The sequence below is a fragment of the Brassica rapa genome, chromosome A09 (assembly GCF_000309985.2).
Source record: "Brassica rapa cultivar Chiifu-401-42 chromosome A09, CAAS_Brap_v3.01, whole genome shotgun sequence".
NCBI classification, from domain to species: domain Eukaryota; kingdom Viridiplantae; phylum Streptophyta; class Magnoliopsida; order Brassicales; family Brassicaceae; genus Brassica; species Brassica rapa.
Window position 1 is genome coordinate 25,934,490 of NC_024803.2, and position 20,269 is coordinate 25,954,758.

At 32.0% G+C, this 20,269-nt stretch overlaps 1 protein-coding gene across 1 annotated transcript; it reads left to right on the forward strand.

The window, feature by feature from the left end:
* Positions 1–80: 80 nt before the first annotated feature.
* Positions 81–18,734, forward strand: LOC117128015 (probable CCR4-associated factor 1 homolog 5). The gene is made up of 2 exons (XM_033279351.1): positions 81–11,323; positions 15,260–18,734. The coding sequence occupies exon 1, from the start codon at positions 6,828–6,830 to the stop codon at positions 7,860–7,862; it is 1,035 nt and encodes a 344-aa protein (XP_033135242.1). The 5' UTR covers positions 81–6,827; the 3' UTR covers positions 7,863–11,323; positions 15,260–18,734.
* Positions 18,735–20,269: the final 1,535 nt, after the last annotated feature.

The window sequence follows — 20,269 nt, forward strand, 5'->3', positions numbered from 1 at the left end:
TCTTGATTTTTTTAGATGTCATAACTCTTACCTTGTTAAACAAAATTATAAATAGTCTAAACGTTTTTTGATATTTTGTATATCAAATGAAAATAAAAATATAGAAATTAAAGTTAAGTATTTTCTAAATGTTATTAAACATAAAAATATACATATCCAAACTATTATATTATGTTTATAAAAACATTTAGAAAATATTAAATTTTAGTTTCTATATTTTTATTTACATAGCTGATATATTATTAAACAATAAAATTAATTCATTTATTAATCCGCGGTTCGTCTGCGGTCGACCCAGTGACCCAGCGATCCGGTAAGTCGTCCGGTTTAGTGTTCGGGTCGGGTTTAAAAACATTGCTTTTATAAGTTTGATATATTTTTTATAAGAACAGAAAATATATTTTAATATTTTAAACGTAATATTTTTTTTGTCAGATTAAAACATGTAGTGAAAATATATGTCTTATATAAAAACCCCGTATACATTTGTATTTTAGTGTAGATATATCATATATCATTTGATATACTCTTTATCTTACCACATTATATATATTTTAATATTTGATCTGACACTAAATAAATATACTAAATGATATACATTTTTATGTTTGGCTTTACCTACCCTTTATATATTTTACATGTTTAATCTGCACAAAATGAGTATATCAAATGGTTCTATTTTAGCTACGCTTAATATATTTTGCATGTTTTAAGCTTAGCACATAATAAACATATGAATTGATATACTTTTAACATTGGTCATGAATAAAAAAAAAAAAAAAAAAAAAAAAAAAAAAAAAAAAAACATTGGTCATGAATCCATATCAATAAAAGAGTTTATTTGTCGCATGGGTAATTGACATACTCTTAGCCATTATAACGATTCCAGTATTGTCAATTTAAATTTAGAATATTCAGAATTAAAAGTAATTTATCTTCCTTCCATCAAGCAAAAGTGATTGGTCTTCTTTCCATATACTAATTGATATACTCTCAGCAATTTGTAATATTTTGTATTATACAGCTAATGTTGTATATCAAGTCAATTTTATGCATACACTTAAATGAAGTGCATTTCTTATATAATATGTATAATATGTACATTTTTAAAATTTTGATTGTGCTTATTCGTTATATTTTGGGTTAAGAAAGAGTTTTAATTTAAATGGAGCGCAAGTTTAAAGAAACATTAATTTTAGTGACTATTTTCTATAATTATTTTGTTACAATTTAATCAGTATCACCCTAAACCCACATAATTTGGTAGAGGAGTTGAAGTCAATTTTATGCATACAATTTAATCAGTATTTTAGCACTATAATTGTAGAGGAGTTGAAGTCAATTTTATGCATACACTTAAAGGAAGTGCATTTATTATATAATATGTATAATATATACATTTTTTTAATTTTATTGTGTTTCTTTGTTATATTTTGTGTTGAGAAAAGGTTTTAATTTAAATTGGAGCGTAAGTTCAAAAGAAACATTAATTTTAGTGACTATTTTCTATAATTACTTCGATACAATGTAATCAGTATCACCCTAAACCCACATAATTTTGTATATATAGGTATGTTTGACCACGTACATCTACTCACCACAACCTTCTTCATAATAAAACTTCATTACAAACTCAAACATAAAATCAAAACACTAATGGCAGGCTTCAACTCCATAGTCGAATTGAAACCATTTAAGATAACGTAGAGAGTAAGGGTGAATATCATCCGATTGTAGAAACAATATTATGCTGCTTGTGACCTAACCATTGAAATGGTTTTAATTAATGCTAACGTAAGTTCCATCATCTCTAAAATGGTTTACTACGTCTTAATATTTATTTTGGGCTTTATTCAATATTTTCGAACATTTAAGAAGATCCCATTTAGGAACGAGAGAACAGAAGTTATCACATTTTCCATTTTATGTTATGTTCTATAAATATATACTAATATTTCCAATATATCTAACACGACGCATAATAATTAAATAATACATTGATATATAATGTAAACAATTTATTAAATAAAATATTGGAAACTATGTGGTAATTTTTTTTGAACTAATATTCCTATAAAAACATGAATATTATAATGTATAATTTTACCCAAAATATAATATATAGTTTCTAATTGTAATCTCACTCCGTGCAGAGCGCGGATTATTACCTAGTTTATATGTTGTTATCATGGTATATCTACTTTATATTTATATGATTTGAAAGCTCTTTCTTAGGGTTATACACGAACAAAGGAGATTTTGCATGTTAGTGACTTTTTCTTTTAGCAACGCATGTTAGTGACTATAGGATTCAGTCATTATTAAAATTCTAAATCCTAACCTTAAATTCTAAACTTTAAAACCTAAATTTTGAACTCTAAATCCACTTATTAAATTCATCAATCTAATATTCGATTCATAACATAATAAATTAACCGGTTACAAAAATTTGTGAACATTATAATATATGATGGTCGTATATGTTCCTAGCAAATTATTCAATCAATTTTGGACTTATAAATTATTTGATTGATTCTTAAGCTGACAAGTAAGGTAAATTGACAATCTAATTAAGTGACATGTCATCAAGTCTCTTTTGTAATTAGTACAAACTATAGGTTATAACTTTTAAATGATTCTCAATTAATATATAGTGAATACTATTGATTTAGAATCAATGGAATATTAGAAAATGCAAAAAAGATAATTAAGTCAACAAGTCACGTCTATTTTAATATGTGGACTGAAAAAGACTACGAAACCGCCACATCAGCAATGATATTTTTGCTAATCACACATCAAGACAATGTTAATTATTAAAAGTGTTTCTCAAATAATAAAAAGGGGATAAGCTTAAGAATCCCTTTTTTATTTACCCCTTTTTATTATTTGAGGAGCATTATAGATAATTAACCTTCAGCTCATGTGTTATTATCAAAATTGTCATTTCCTATGTGGCATCACCACAAGCTCTCTCACATCCTATATTTAAAAATCCTTTGTTCACTAGACTAATTACAAAAATTGCCATTGATCAATCATTAGATTATAACTTGACATAATATACTATAAGCTTTGACTAACAAAACAAAAGAATACGTCAACATTTAATGCGGAGTGCTACGGTTGCGCAAATTAGGCAAATAAGTTAATGCGTAGTAATTATTAGTTCCCTATATTTATCAAAAATATTGACCCATGATATATTTTCGTAATTATTATTAGTATCCTTGCCGCATTTTATATTAACAAGGTTGAAGGATTCATATACTTCCCTTCTACACGAAAGATTCATAAACCCTTATACTCGATGGTCCTTACGTTTTGTGAGTTTTTTCTACATAGCGCAATTTATGAAGACGTTGACCAAGTCATGTAACTATATTCTTATAGTTAAATAGATTGAGACAAAAATATTGTTTTGTTTTTTACAAGTATTCATCATATAACATTTTATATATAGTTAGACATTATATATATATATATATATAAACACAATTTAAGTTGCAACAAATTATGTCAAAAAAAAGTTGCAACAAATTAAATGTCGATTTATAATTTGAGTTTTACAACACAATTTATAGTTAGAAATATCCATGAACCGCATACAGTAAAAATATTCCAGGGCACACATTGCTACAAATTAAATGTCTAACTATAATGTGATAACGATGGTCTTATTAATTTCTAAATCATAACGATGGTCCATCAAATATACTTCAATGGACAATGTATAGTTTAACCATTTAAGATAGATAGATAAATAAAAAATCAGTTATAGCATAACACTAATGTTTATAATCAACAATTATATATATATTAGAGACAACCAATATTTTTCTTGTTTTTTTTTTGACTATACACAATACGCCTATTTAATAATAACAATGTTACATGATTCATTGTTGTGTATGAGACTCCATTTTACTCAATGTTAGCAAAGTTTTATGCAAAACACATTCCATCATATATATTCATATGAGTTAAGGAAACTTTACTTTAAAAATTTAAGAACTTCATTTAAAAATTTATAGACATCTAAGAGCCCATATGAATATTACACTCAGCTTTATCAAATTTGCGGTCATGTACACAACGATTTAGAAATACGGTTCAGACATGCAACTTGCCGGTTTAGACATGCAACTGAATGTTTCGTACTAACCGAAAATTAGGTAAGTGAATGTTTTAGAAATATGTCTAGGTTTGAAATTCTCGATCCTATGAAATTTAAACTGATTGTAATCAGTAATCAAATACAAATTTAATTCTGAGGTAATATTTAATAAACGTGATTGGCAGTGTTTTGAAACCCGACCCGGACCCGTGGTTGAACCGGTAAACCCCGCAATCCAGAAAAAATTTGGTTTGGGTTTTGTGAAAAACCCAATATTTAGAAACCCGCAAAAACCCAGTAAAACCCGGAACCCGGTACCGGTTGAGCCACTGGTTAAACCAATAAATAACTTTTACTTCTTTTTTTAATTTTTAATTATGTTTTTAGATTATGTTTTATATTCTAAATTTCTAATTAAGAAGTTATATATTGACAAAAAAAAGTTAGGTTTTTCATTTTCAGTTTTATATTTGTGTTTTTTAGATTTTAATGAAGATTTCACTATGTCACTTGAAGAAAATAAAGTGAACGATGGTAGAGAAAACCAAAACTAGTTTATGTGATTTGGTGTTAGTTTATTTCCGTTATTGATAATTTATTATAATGATTTTTTACTTTTAGTTTATTTTTGCATTTGAAATTTAATTTATTATTCACATTAAACATTTAAATATTTATAAATTTTATGTCTTGATTTTTTTAGATGTCATAACTCTTACCTTGTTAAACAAAATTATAAATAGTCTAAACGTTTTTTGATATTTTTTATATCAAATGAAAATAAAAATATAGAAATTAAAGTTAAGTATTTTCTAAATGTTATTAAACATAAAAATATACATATCCAAATTATTATATTATGTTTATAAAAACATTTAGAAAATATTAAATTCTAGTTTCTATATTTTTATTTACATAGCTGATATATTATTAAATAATAAAATTAATTCATTTATTAATCCGCGGTTCGTCCGCGGTCGACCCAGTGACCCAGCGATCCGGTAAGTCTTCGGGTCGGGTTTAAAAACATTGGTGATTGGCAAGGACAATTGTACATGGTTGTTAAAAGGAAACTTGTAATAAATTTGACATATTTTTAATTCAAGATTTTGGTAACATTTAATTATTATGTGTTTCCTAAATGAAAATTATTATACAATACCTTAATTATTGGTCAATAATATGCTCAGCCAATAATTTTGATAAATTTTTGGTAATAATAGGGAGTCGATTATGATTTCAAAATTTTATAAATTAGGAACTGATGTATATAAGGAAGTTATATTATGGATTCAGATTGTTTAAATAAATTAATAATCTTACTTTTATTGATTTTTTTCTCAATTTTGTCATATAAAAGGAATTTTGATGATGTTTTCAAATTTAAGGTAAGTTTTAATAAGGGGATTAGAGCGCAAGTTATGTGAAATGAAATAGGTAGTATTTTCTTTAATTACGGTGATTTGATTTTGTGTCATTAATCCTACACCGGTTTGAGTTCTTAATATAAATATATGTTGTCTACAATGCATAAAATCACCACACCCTTCTTCTCGAGATTAATTATGAAAACATTCTCGCAAGCATACTCATGGCTGGATTTAACTCTGTTTCCGATTTGAAACCTTTCAAGACAATGTAGAGAGTGATAGTGAATATTGAACCCAGTGATCCAGAAATTGATGCTTTCAGAAAGAGGTATATCATTTTATTTAGTGAATTTGGTAAGTAAGTACATATGTTTAGTTTGGTAAACTAATTCTTTATTATTTCTCTCTATAGGATTGAAACCAAGAGTTCTAAAGATCCTTTTCGTATCATTTTAGTTTTATCAGTTTTTTATTTGTTTCCTTATAATTTGTTTCTTTCGTATTTTATTTTTCTATTACTTATGTTTCTTTTGATATTATAATGATAATTTTTATTATGAAATCAGTAATTCTAATTCCTATGTTTTGTTTTTTTAATTCATAATAAATTATTATAAATTTTTGCATACTATTATATATTTTTTCATAAAATATATCAAATTTACACCTAATCAACCACACAAGCATTTAAAAAAAAAAACAAATAAGCTTACATTATATATACATGCACAATTTCGTTTGATATGTACCATTAGATCTAATATTTGTGCATATAACAAGATTTTTAATATGTATAGATTTAAAAGTAATAACTTTAAAACCAATCACACTATTGATAACCAATCACATGCACAAATTCAAATTGATAATATCTTTAAATCTATTCACTCTGCGCAGGGCGCGAGTTATCACTTAGTTCATAGTATTTTTATAACCTTAGCAAATTATTTTACACATGTTTTCTATCTTCATCATTTATTGTTGATAGTTAATTCTCTTGAAAACATGTGTAAAATAATTTGTAAATCATCAATATGATATTTCGAAGAAGTACATGAAAAAGAACAAAAGATTTATATGTTTACGTTAATATTACAGGTCAACTTACTTTGGTTGCCAACGGTCCACCATTTGTTTTGCAAATCAGAAAAAGGAAACTTCCAGAACCAAACAGAAAAAAGGAAATTAGGTCAGCATGTCAACATATTAAAAAAAAAAAGGAAATTGTGAGAAAAAAAAGGAAAACATCAGTTACATTAAGTATATAACACATCAATCATCATCATCACTTACAAAATACAATCTGTTTTGCATAAAGAAATATTACCTAGAGAGAAACAATGAGAGAAATTTTTGGTTCTAAGAATGAAGAAGAGATGGAACTGATTAAGAAAGTTCTAAAAACGTGTGAGTTCATAGCCGTGGATACGGAGTTCCCGGGTTGTTTGAAGGAGACTCCTATAGGCGCTACGGACGAGACTCGATACAAGAATTTGAAGTTCAATGTCGAACGGACAAAACCTATTCAACTAGGTTTCACTCTGTTTGAACGCGACGGAAGTATCGGGGGTACGTGGGAGGTTAATTTCAAGGATTTTGATGCGAGAACCGATGCTTGTAACGAGAAGTCGATAGAGTTTCTTAGACGCAACGGTCTCAATTTCAAGAAAATCAGACAAGAGGGAGTGGGGATGGAAGAGTTTTTCAAAGAGTTCGGTCAGATTCTCAAAGACGTGGACAACAAGTTGAAGTGGGTTTCGTTCGACGGTTCGTACGACTTAGCGTATCTGGTTCAAGGCCTGACCGGAAGAAAACCACTGCCCGAGACTTTAGAAGCTTTTAACAAAACCGTTGAGGAAACTCTAGGGCTTACTTTTGATGTCAAGAAGATTGCGGTTGATTGCAAAGGTGTGTCTGCCCGTTACGGTTTGCAGAGAATAGCAGACGATCTTCACATCAAACGTGTGGGTGATGCGCACCATGCCGGTTCCGACAGCGAGCTCACTGCCCGAGTGTTTACTGACTTGATATTCAGCATATCGAAGGAGCAAAAGAGAGAGCTTGAAGAGGAGAAACAGAATGAAGAGCGTGTGAGACGTGCTATGCATATTATGCACGAATCGGAACAAAAGAGAAAGCGTGAAGAGGAGGAAGAGACTGAAGAGCGTATGAAACGCGCTATGCATATTATGCACGAAGCTGAAGAAGCTTTTGTGATGGAAAGACGTGGTTATGTGACGGTACAGCCAAGATGTGGTTACTTACCGGTACTGCATCCACCACCAAGACCGGTTGTGTTCCATCCTTACCCACCACAGTTTGCTGGCTACTTTGTACAGCCACAGCGACACATTCATCCATTGTTTTTACATTAAAGCAACTATGTATATATATTAACATCGTTCCTTAAATACAAATTTTAATTTTCATCTCATCTATGCATTTTGTGTTTTCTCAATTGCGTTATTTCAACTTCGGATACAACCATACTCTTTTAAAAACCACAACTAAGAGTTGAACAACTTGGCTTGCTTTGCTGTTACAATTGGTCTTGTCAGTGTTTGGCTTTTATTTGGTCTGAAATTTGGCTAGAGATGGTCATGTTCCTACCCTTTGACTATTGGGTTGGGACTGTGATAGAAGATGGAAAAGACGATCTTGTTGCTTATCGTACGAACCGAAACCATACCAAGACGAGAAGGCTATGAACCCCAACGCCAAGGTCCTTCAAATCCAGAGAGAAACCTCTCTTAACTTGCCTCAAATGGAGAGACACTCCTCTAAAGATCCCAATTACAAGGTGATCTAACTGTCAAGGTAAAGAAGTCTATTTGTACTCTCTTAACGGTCTTCTCTGTTCAGGTTGCCAGCTCAGCTTCATTCTAAGAGTCTCCTTGTGCCAGCTCAGCTTCTGTACTCAGCAGACTGTTACATCTCTGGTAAATAAAAGAGAGACAAGGTAAGGCCTTTTGATGGTTTTCATCTTTATGTTTGGATTTCTCTTTCAAGGTGCCCATCGTTTGCTTGGTCATCTAAATAGGTGATGGCACGAGCTACATCTGTGCCCCACAAATAAACAAACTCCCTTGTGACATATCTCTCTGCCTTCCATATCAAATCCGCATTTACTGTTTTGTATTATACTATAAGTAGCTTACATGGTTGAAATCCAATAATTAATTCTCTGCTGCCTTGTATTTGTAGATAACTTGTTGGACAGCATCAAATGGGATGACAAAGAATTAGCTGTGACAATAGCACAAACGTTGACACTGTAGCGGTGTTAATGCCAGGCTTTGCTCTCTCCACAACCATCACTTCTCGGAAATCCAATTTATAGACAAAGGGAGAGACGTCCAATAACTTCATCAATGTGCTTATGCGATCGAGATTCGGTTTGTCTATCTGGAACCACCTGTTATTATAATCTGACTACTATTTAGATTAACTACTATTCAGTAAACTTTATTGGTTTGTGATTGTTCAGATAATATACCTTGAAAGTTGGAACACCTGATGGGCCTACTTGTCACACATGCTCAAAGACTTGTTACTACACCTCAGTGTTCGATCAACTAAACAATGATGAGGTGTGCTATACTTTTTTCATCTTTTCTGTGGCAAGAGATGGATTGAAATTGAAAGGTTCGTTTGAAAGTGAAGGCCCACGCGATAACTTTAGTAAGGCCTTCGGTCACACCCCATTCCTTGCTCTATAAAATAACTTGAAACTCAAGTGTAAGAAACTCAGGTTGCTTATCAGGTTTCCAGAAAGCATTCAGAGCAAGTACAACAAAAGGCAAATAGAGTGGCGGTGAAGAAACTCAGGTTGCTTATCAGGTTGTGTTGCTTGGTCGTTGTTCATTTATCATCTAACGTTGGTCAGCTAGTGTGATTAGCTCAGAGTCTCTTTAATTCTTCTCAAAGAAGAAGAGATCATACATTAGCTTAGAATTACAATGTAAGCTTAGCATATTGTACACTCTTGTTCTTCATACTATTCGATCATTGGGAGGACGGACTCTCCCAGAAGTACCGTTTACAAATGTTGAATAAGGGCCGTTGAATAATGTATTTGCGATAAATTATTTTTGAAGTTACTCGGAAGTTAGTAACGTTCAACTTTGTCTGTCATGGAATTTTGTATTGTATCAGATGTTCAATCAGATAAAAAGGATAATGAATTTTTCTTTTTGAAAACCGTGGATCCCAAAGGTTTTTTAAGCCCAAAAACTATTTTCGCGAGACATTGCATCTGGATATGCAACTAATCCATCAATATGGTACGGTTAGATGGTCAAGGGGAAGCAAATCTATGATAGAAATTTTGGCTAGAGCTCTTTTACCAATAGGCTAAAGATAATGAATTTATCTTCTACTAATCGTATTTTCTACCAATAAAAATTTAGTTAACGAAGATTTTATTATTGTTAAACCAGTTATTTTATCGGGAAAAGTGTATTATAAAAAACTGTGGTTAATAAAGATGATTTGATTCTAAACCACTCGGTTTATCATGAAAGGTTCCCATAAAAAGATGTGATCAACCAAAATTAATGTTGGAAACCAACTAGTTGGTCCCAGACGTATTTTATATTAAAAATGATTAACCAACATTAATAATTGTAAACAAGTAGGTAAACAAAATTATAAATCATAAACCAATTGGTTAATCTGTAAATAGTTCCTGTTCAATTATAAATATATAGTGATAGCTCTGGAAAAAATAAATTTTTGTTTTTTAAAAAACTATTATTATTTGTGTTGCGAAATGGAAATATGAAATTTCTAAAACAAAAATATGAAATTATGTCAACAAGTCAACACATTTTTAAAAAGAAATTGTCGAATAAAAGAAACTCTAAAGATCATTGATATGTCGCTAATGTCTAATATAATAGTAACCAATATTATTAATCGTAAACCAAAATGTTAATCCGAAAATAGGTTCGGTTCAATTAAAAAATATATATTGATACGTTCCGAAAGAATCACTATTTTTTTGAAAAATAATTATTATTTTGCTTTGAGAAATGGAAAAATAAACAAAAGAGAAATTAAGGCAACAAGTCAATGAGTTTATAAAGTTGTCAAGAAAAGTAAAACTTAAATTTGGGTGATACATTACTAACATAACGTCTATAAAAATAATAATAATCATCATCTGACTTCACCTCGTACACTTTCTTCTTGCTAACGAAATTTAAGAGAGAAAGCAGATGTCATACACCAAATACAAAGAAATCTTCTTCGCTAATAAGGTAGAAGAGATGAATTAGATCAAAAAAGTATTAAAGAAAAGATGATCTCTATTATAAAAGTGTTAAAAATGTGGTCAACCAACATTAATAGTTGTAAGAAATTAGGTAACCAGAATTATTTAATCGTAAATGAATATGTAAATCTGAAAATATATTCGGTTCAAATTTAACTATTAAAATAGAAGTCATAATTTTTTCTCATGTGTACTTTTTTTTATTTAGATAATTTATTAAAATTTATTAAATATTTATTTTCTTACCTAGTCATATCCAAAAAATAAATTGATTGATCATGTAAATTATACGCAAATGTATAATAATCCCATTGTATCATATCCATAATCGTGATGTTCGAAGTTATGAACAATTGTTGTACACTTAAATATTCTGTTTTTACCCTTGTTCGAAAACGCGGCATCGGCGGCCGATTACTCGCCGGATAAACGTGACGCAGAGGCAAACCGTGGCGAATTGACCTTATACGGTCAGTTACTCGGGAAAAAAAAAGAAAATGTCACTATTTTGTAGTTTTTCATTCGAAATCACTTTTTAGGTTATAGATCTATTATATGTAGGTGTGGATCCGTAAGATTATCAAGCAAAACTGTGAGAATAGCAGACGATCTTCACATCAAACGTGTGGGTGATGCGCACCATGCCGGTTCCGACAGCGAGCTCACTGCCCGAGTGTTTACTGACTTGATATTCAGCATATCGAAGGAGCAAAAGAGAGAGCTTGAAGAGGAGAAACAGAATGAAGAGCGTGTGAGACGTGCTATGCATATTATGCACGAATCGGAACAAAAGAGAAAGCGTGAAGAGGAGGAAGAGACTGAAGAGCGTATGAAACGCGCTATGCATATTATGCACGAAGCTGAAGAAGCTTTTGTGATGGAAAGACGTGGTTATGTGACGGTACAGCCAAGATGTGGTTACTTACCGGTACTGCATCCACCACCAAGACCGGTTGTGTTCCATCCTTACCCACCACAGTTTGCTGGCTACTTTGTACAGCCACAGCGACACATTCATCCATTGTTTTTACATTAAAGCAACTATGTATATATATTAACATCGTTCCTTAAATACAAATTTTAATTTTCATCTCATCTATGCATTTTGTGTTTTCTCAATTGCGTTATTTCAACTTCGGATACAACCATACTCTTTTAAAAACCACAACTAAGAGTTGAACAACTTGGCTTGCTTTGCTGTTACAATTGGTCTTGTCAGTGTTTGGCTTTTATTTGGTCTGAAATTTGGCTAGAGATGGTCATGTTCCTACCCTTTGACTATTGGGTTGGGACTGTGATAGAAGATGGAAAAGACGATCTTGTTGCTTATCGTACGAACCGAAACCATACCAAGACGAGAAGGCTATGAACCCCAACGCCAAGGTCCTTCAAATCCAGAGAGAAACCTCTCTTAACTTGCCTCAAATGGAGAGACACTCCTCTAAAGATCCCAATTACAAGGTGATCTAACTGTCAAGGTAAAGAAGTCTATTTGTACTCTCTTAACGGTCTTCTCTGTTCAGGTTGCCAGCTCAGCTTCATTCTAAGAGTCTCCTTGTGCCAGCTCAGCTTCTGTACTCAGCAGACTGTTACATCTCTGGTAAATAAAAGAGAGACAAGGTAAGGCCTTTTGATGGTTTTCATCTTTATGTTTGGATTTCTCTTTCAAGGTGCCCATCGTTTGCTTGGTCATCTAAATAGGTGATGGCACGAGCTACATCTGTGCCCCACAAATAAACAAACTCCCTTGTGACATATCTCTCTGCCTTCCATATCAAATCCGCATTTACTGTTTTGTATTATACTATAAGTAGCTTACATGGTTGAAATCCAATAATTAATTCTCTGCTGCCTTGTATTTGTAGATAACTTGTTGGACAGCATCAAATGGGATGACAAAGAATTAGCTGTGACAATAGCACAAACGTTGACACTGTAGCGGTGTTAATGCCAGGCTTTGCTCTCTCCACAACCATCACTTCTCGGAAATCCAATTTATAGACAAAGGGAGAGACGTCCAATAACTTCATCAATGTGCTTATGCGATCGAGATTCGGTTTGTCTATCTGGAACCACCTGTTATTATAATCTGACTACTATTTAGATTAACTACTATTCAGTAAACTTTATTGGTTTGTGATTGTTCAGATAATATACCTTGAAAGTTGGAACACCTGATGGGCCTACTTGTCACACATGCTCAAAGACTTGTTACTACACCTCAGTGTTCGATCAACTAAACAATGATGAGGTGTGCTATACTTTTTTCATCTTTTCTGTGGCAAGAGATGGATTGAAATTGAAAGGTTCGTTTGAAAGTGAAGGCCCACGCGATAACTTTAGTAAGGCCTTCGGTCACACCCCATTCCTTGCTCTATAAAATAACTTGAAACTCAAGTGTAAGAAACTCAGGTTGCTTATCAGGTTTCCAGAAAGCATTCAGAGCAAGTACAACAAAAGGCAAATAGAGTGGCGGTGAAGAAACTCAGGTTGCTTATCAGGTTGTGTTGCTTGGTCGTTGTTCATTTATCATCTAACGTTGGTCAGCTAGTGTGATTAGCTCAGAGTCTCTTTAATTCTTCTCAAAGAAGAAGAGATCATACATTAGCTTAGAATTACAATGTAAGCTTAGCATATTGTACACTCTTGTTCTTCATACTATTCGATCATTGGGAGGACGGACTCTCCCAGAAGTACCGTTTACAAATGTTGAATAAGGGCCGTTGAATAATGTATTTGCGATAAATTATTTTTGAAGTTACTCGGAAGTTAGTAACGTTCAACTTTGTCTGTCATGGAATTTTGTATTGTATCAGATGTTCAATCAGATAAAAAGGATAATGAATTTTTCTTTTTGAAAACCGTGGATCCCAAAGGTTTTTTAAGCCCAAAAACTATTTTCGCGAGACATTGCATCTGGATATGCAACTAATCCATCAATATGGTACGGTTAGATGGTCAAGGGGAAGCAAATCTATGATAGAAATTTTGGCTAGAGCTCTTTTACCAATAGGCTAAAGATAATGAATTTATCTTCTACTAATCGTATTTTCTACCAATAAAAATTTAGTTAACGAAGATTTTATTATTGTTAAACCAGTTATTTTATCGGGAAAAGTGTATTATAAAAAACTGTGGTTAATAAAGATGATTTGATTCTAAACCACTCGGTTTATCATGAAAGGTTCCCATAAAAAGATGTGATCAACCAAAATTAATGTTGGAAACCAACTAGTTGGTCCCAGACGTATTTTATATTAAAAATGATTAACCAACATTAATAATTGTAAACAAGTAGGTAAACAAAATTATAAATCATAAACCAATTGGTTAATCTGTAAATAGTTCCTGTTCAATTATAAATATATAGTGATAGCTCTGGAAAAAATAAATTTTTGTTTTTTAAAAAACTATTATTATTTGTGTTGCGAAATGGAAATATGAAATTTCTAAAACAAAAATATGAAATTATGTCAACAAGTCAACACATTTTTAAAAAGAAATTGTCGAATAAAAGAAACTCTAAAGATCATTGATATGTCGCTAATGTCTAATATAATAGTAACCAATATTATTAATCGTAAACCAAAATGTTAATCCGAAAATAGGTTCGGTTCAATTAAAAAATATATATTGATACGTTCCGAAAGAATCACTATTTTTTTGAAAAATAATTATTATTTTGCTTTGAGAAATGGAAAAATAAACAAAAGAGAAATTAAGGCAACAAGTCAATGAGTTTATAAAGTTGTCAAGAAAAGTAAAACTTAGATTTGGGTGATACATTACTAACATAACGTCTATAAAAATAATAATAATCATCATCTGACTTCACCTCGTACACTTTCTTCTTGCTAACGAAATTTAAGAGAGAAAGCAGATGTCATACACCAAATACAAAGAAATCTTCTTCGCTAATAAGGTAGAAGAGATGAATTAGATCAAAAAAGTATTAAAGAAAAGATGATCTCTATTATAAAAGTGTTAAAAATGTGGTCAACCAACATTAATAGTTGTAAGAAATTAGGTAACCAGAATTATTTAATCGTAAATGAATATGTAAATCTGAAAATATATTCGGTTCAAATTTAACTATTAAAATAGAAGTCATAATTTTTTCTCATGTGTACTTTTTTTTATTTAGATAATTTATTAAAATTTATTAAATATTTATTTTCTTACCTAGTCATATCCAAAAAATAAATTGATTGATCATGTAAATTATACGCAAATGTATAATAATCCCATTGTATCATATCCATAATCGTGATGTTCGAAGTTATGAACAATTGTTGTACACTTAAATATTCTGTTTTTACCCTTGTTCGAAAACGCGGCATCGGCGGCCGATTACTCGCCGGATAAACGTGACGCAGAGGCAAACCGTGGCGAATTGACCTTATACGGTCAGTTACTCGGGAAAAAAAAAGAAAATGTCACTATTTTGTAGTTTTTCATTCGAAATCACTTTTTAGGTTATAGATCTATTATATGTAGGTGTGGATCCGTAAGATTATCAAGCAAAACTGTGAGATAGTGAAAAAAAAACGGCCGTAAAAAATCTCAGGTTCAACAGGTTGACGATGAGGATATTTCTGTAATTTTGAAGTTCATTAAACCTAACACAAACCTTGCCTCGAACCTGCGACATGTGCCACATTTAGAAAGGAACTAACCAATAGACCAAGCATCTACATCGTAAGAGTTGGACAAAGTTAGTATATAACCCCTAGAAGTATATAAATGCCCTAAAACTAATCTCCGCTTAATCTTCGATTAATCCCCGATTTTTTTTATAAATCGCTAGGCCCAACCCAAGCGCACGGATAGCGCCTAGTGAGTTTCCGAATAGGGGTTTTTACATATGATAATTTTATGTTCTCTACATTTACTTGGAAAATTGATTTTATAGGATAGATATGAAAAAAAAAAACAATTAGCGAGGTTGTAATGATATTCAGTTTAATTATTGATCAAGTTTATTTTTTAGTCTTAGTAGCATATAAGTTTGTTAATAAATTTACTAAATAGAATAAACTGAATATCAACTGCAGTTTATGTTTCCTCAGTTAAGGTATCCCAACTTCGAATACAAAGTGGAACACCATAAACTCTTCTTCGAGTTGTTCTCAAAAAGATGTTTTTATTAAGAGACTATTCACAACTGATCGACTCAACACTCTCTCTATACACAATATCAAGTTCTCTCACATATTTTAAATAGGCTACATATAAAACACAAGGACTGGAACTTCATATAGATGACATAGATATTAGTTGTCTCAGTCTCAGCATAACAGTTATAGCTGGGAGTTAATGAAGTTCAAAAACTTCTTTTCAAAGTTTCTATCTCTGTGAGACGATTGGTAAGATGGTTGGACAATGAACATAATTCATTCGGAGATTCTAAGATTGTGTTAAAAAGCCAGAATCCTTCAACTCGTATGTTATGTCAGCCTTCATCTATAGTGATTTTATGGATATATCAACGAACATGTGCTGAAAAAGTAAATAATCTAAGTAGCGTATTAGAAGGAAAATTTTAACAGAGCTAGGAAACAATGGTTTACAATCAACATTGTCAAGTAGAGGATATGAATATTAATCAATTATATACGGGTAAATTTTAGAAAATACTTTCAAATATTCTAACCTTAAATTTGCAGTAAAAAGTGATGCTCATTACCTCCTTATATGAAAAAAATATACAAAGAAAAGGTGAATATTATAAATAAAGCACCTGCATATTAGCTCCACTCAATGAGAGAGAAAGGTTAAATTGTCTCTCAGATTTTACTTGTGAATAAGATTGGTTAAAATTATCACTAGTGCAGACATGAAGAGTCATAGTAGTGAGCGAAGTCATAGGGGATAATTCAATTGGCCATGAGACCTGCTTTGCATAGCTCACAACAACCAAAAACAACAGATAACACATAAAAGCAGTAGATAGTGAACAGTCAAGAGTTAAAAGCAAACCTACCAGATGATAAGCAACACTGTCAGAAAAATATTATTTCTTCTTGATCAAGGTACAATAAGAGTTTTACTTATAAAAGAGAAAGAATGACGTGCTCTGGTTTTTGTATGGAAAAACAATGTATTACAGAAAAACTTATTTTTATTGAATATAAAAAACGAATTGTATTACACTTGATGATGTTTTTATGAGAAAGACTAGATCTCTATTTATAGAAGGTGAACTAGTGTGTTGAGAAAACACAACTCTTAATGAAAGTTCATGACTCTTTGTGTAATAACTAACTTTTGTAAATATAAATATAAATATAAATATAAATATAAATATGATGAGATTTAATTATATTTCAACGCTTCTCCTTAATCATATCTCGACTTCACTCCAAGCTTGTCTTGGAACTCTTTATCTTTACGGCTTCCTCACTTCTTTGAGGTTCTTCACTCATCGTTTGAGAAACTTCACGTGCTTGTTTATCTTGAAACTCGGTTTCGTTTGATGGAAAAAAAATCTTCTTTACTTCTTTCTTTTCCCAATCCCTTCTCTTTTCTTCATGTGCAAGTAATGCATTAGCTTCCGATTTAATCTATCTAAATAGAAAAATTAATCTTTTGCTTCATCTTGATATTCAACATCATTCTTCCTTGAGGATCATCTATGAAACATCGATTGGCTTTACACAACATACCCATTTGGTACCATTTGTGAAACATTTAACATATTCCTTGCTAAGTTCGGCACTAGAAACACCTCTTTGATGACCTTCTCTCCTTGGCTTGATGACATTACTTGGATAATCCATTTCCCTGCGTGATTACGTACTCGTTGACCATTCCCCAATTTGATTGGTAATTTTATACTCTTATCAAGAGTGATGAAGTATGATACTTCTTTGGTCATGTGGTTAGTACATCCGCTGTCAAGTAACCATGCTTCATCATCAACTGTTGATGATGTTTCTTCTTCAACTACACTAAACAACATGTGACTTTCATCTTCTGAGTCATCTTTTGTTTCTTCAATACTTAGATCCGCACTTTCGGTCTTTCTAAGTTTGCAGTTCTTTGCTAGATGTCCCGGTTTGTGTTGGTTTGTTACACACAAAACACCTTCTCTCATTATTTACAATCTTTTGTGAAAAGGCTCCTTGGCTCTTCATTTTCTTCAACCAACATTGACTTTCATTGTGATTGCTTTGTTTGCAAACACCATACCATTTATCGGTCTGCATGTGATGATTATCTTCACTTTTTTTTTCTTCCTTTTGAAACAAACTTTTCCCCGTAGAACGCTCCTTCCGTTGATCGTTTTTCTCGCAATTCTTCACGCTTCTCATGTGCTTTCAATGTACCTATTAGCTCTATAACTGATATTACAGTTAGATCTTTAGTTTGTTCGAGTACAGCCAAAATACTACCGAACCTCTCTGGAAGTGAAATAAGAATCTTTTGCACTATCTGATAATCTGACTTCTCTTCTCCATGAATTCGAAGTTGATTTCCCATATTAATTAATTTCGTACTGAAAGTATTGATGATGTCACTTTCACTCATCTTCAAATTCTCATACTCTCTTCTAAGAAATTGAAGATTAATCATTTTCACTTGACAACTCCCTTGGAAAAATAACATCGGAAACTGCTGTTTGAGTATTTGCATTGCCATCATATCTTTCATAACTTGATCATCTCTCTCTCTGGTTAATGCTGGTGTGTTTTCAGAAGACGAACTCAATGTATCTCTATTTTCTATAAAATCCCAAAGCTTTCTCGTCTTCAGGATCGTCTTCATTTTGATCTTCTAAAAACTATATATATGCTTCTCCATTGAAGATCGGAATCATTTGATGTTTTGTCCCCATATCTCTATCACCAATTTGTTCTCTAATATCATAATTTCTGATTATCAATATCACGATTTTTGAATATCAATATCAAGCTTCTTTATCCTCTCAACAGTAAAGCATGTTAGAAAAATATTGTTTCTTCTTGATCAAGGCACAACAAGAATTTTACTTATAAAAGAGAAAGAATGATGTGCTATGTTTTTTGAAGGGAAAAACAAAATATCTACTGAAACTTGTTTTTATTGATATGAAAAACGAATTGTATTACACTTATGATGTTTTTATGAGACAAACTCGAACTTAACCAGTGTGTTGAGAAAACACAGCTTTTAGTTGTAAAGACACAACTCTTAATGAAAGTTCATGACTCTTTGTATAATAACTAACTTATGTAAATATAACTAACTTATGTAAATATAAGTATGACTAGATCTGATTATAATTCAATAAACACAGATAAAAGAAATGTGAAACATTGATAGAAATTCTACATTCAGAAGTCTTTCGGGAGAAACAAAGAGAAGCTGAGATTAAACAAGACAGGTGAATGTATTTTCCAATCTCCGTAATAAAGTTATTTGTAGCTGAACATTCTTAAACAAAACCAAAACGATTATATGAAAAAGTAAGAGGAACACACACACCTTTAGTTATGTATATGGTTTAAGTATCAACAATGTTTCTGTTGCTTTCTCAGGTCACCCACTTTCCCAAAAAAAGACTCCATTTAGAGAGGATTAAACTGTTCCCAAAAAGAAGTATTTAAAGAAAACATTATTGTAGAGTTTGATGTGGGCAGTATTCGTTGAACTTTCACCCAAGGCAAGGACCATCTTGATCGCCTGCAACTCCCCATCTTGAAAAGAACCATCACCATAATAAGTAAACCAAATTCAACCCGAGCTGAGTTAACGTAGAACCTAAGCTTTTTCGCAAATCAGCTTTAACCGAGTTGAGCTGAACATGTCTTTGCATTCCAGTTTCAACCCACTGTTAGATGTAAGAGATACTCGGTAGAGTTAATAGAGGGACGACCAACACAGAAGAGTAAAACCCCTGCGGGTTGGGATTGAATCGAGGGTTCACAGATCCAGAAGGAGAAGACGAAGATTAGTACCCGGAGGATGCTAGGTTCTTTGGGCTTCGAGCGACACAATCCAGAAGTAGAAGATAGATTGGTCGCTGGGGAAGCTATATAGGCGGCTGCGGCGTAGTCCCCATTCGTTTACCTATCGTGCGAAAGTCGACCTATGGCATGCAACTGGTCACAAATAGCAAATTCCTGTTCGTTTTGTTGTCGCCTAACCTGCGACATGCGATTGGTCGCAGGTTGTTGTTTGTTTTGATGCCGTGCGACTGATCGATTTAAGTTGCTCGAAAAAACAGCAATCAAAAATTAAGAAAATCTTGACCGCGCGACTGATCGTAGGTTGCAAATCGCGCGACACGTAAGTGAATATAATTTTAGTCGCATGTTTAGTCGTGTCGTTCGCTGGCCGCAAATCACGCGACACGTTTAACGAACATAGCGTAAACAGAGGAGATATGCGAACCACTCGGAGTTCTGATTCCGACTCCAATCAGAATTTTATGATTTTCAAAAATCATTTTTCAGAAATTGAGATTTTGAGTATTGGGTCCTTGGCCTCTTCCTCATTTTCCCGCCATATTTTTCTGTTCTGAAA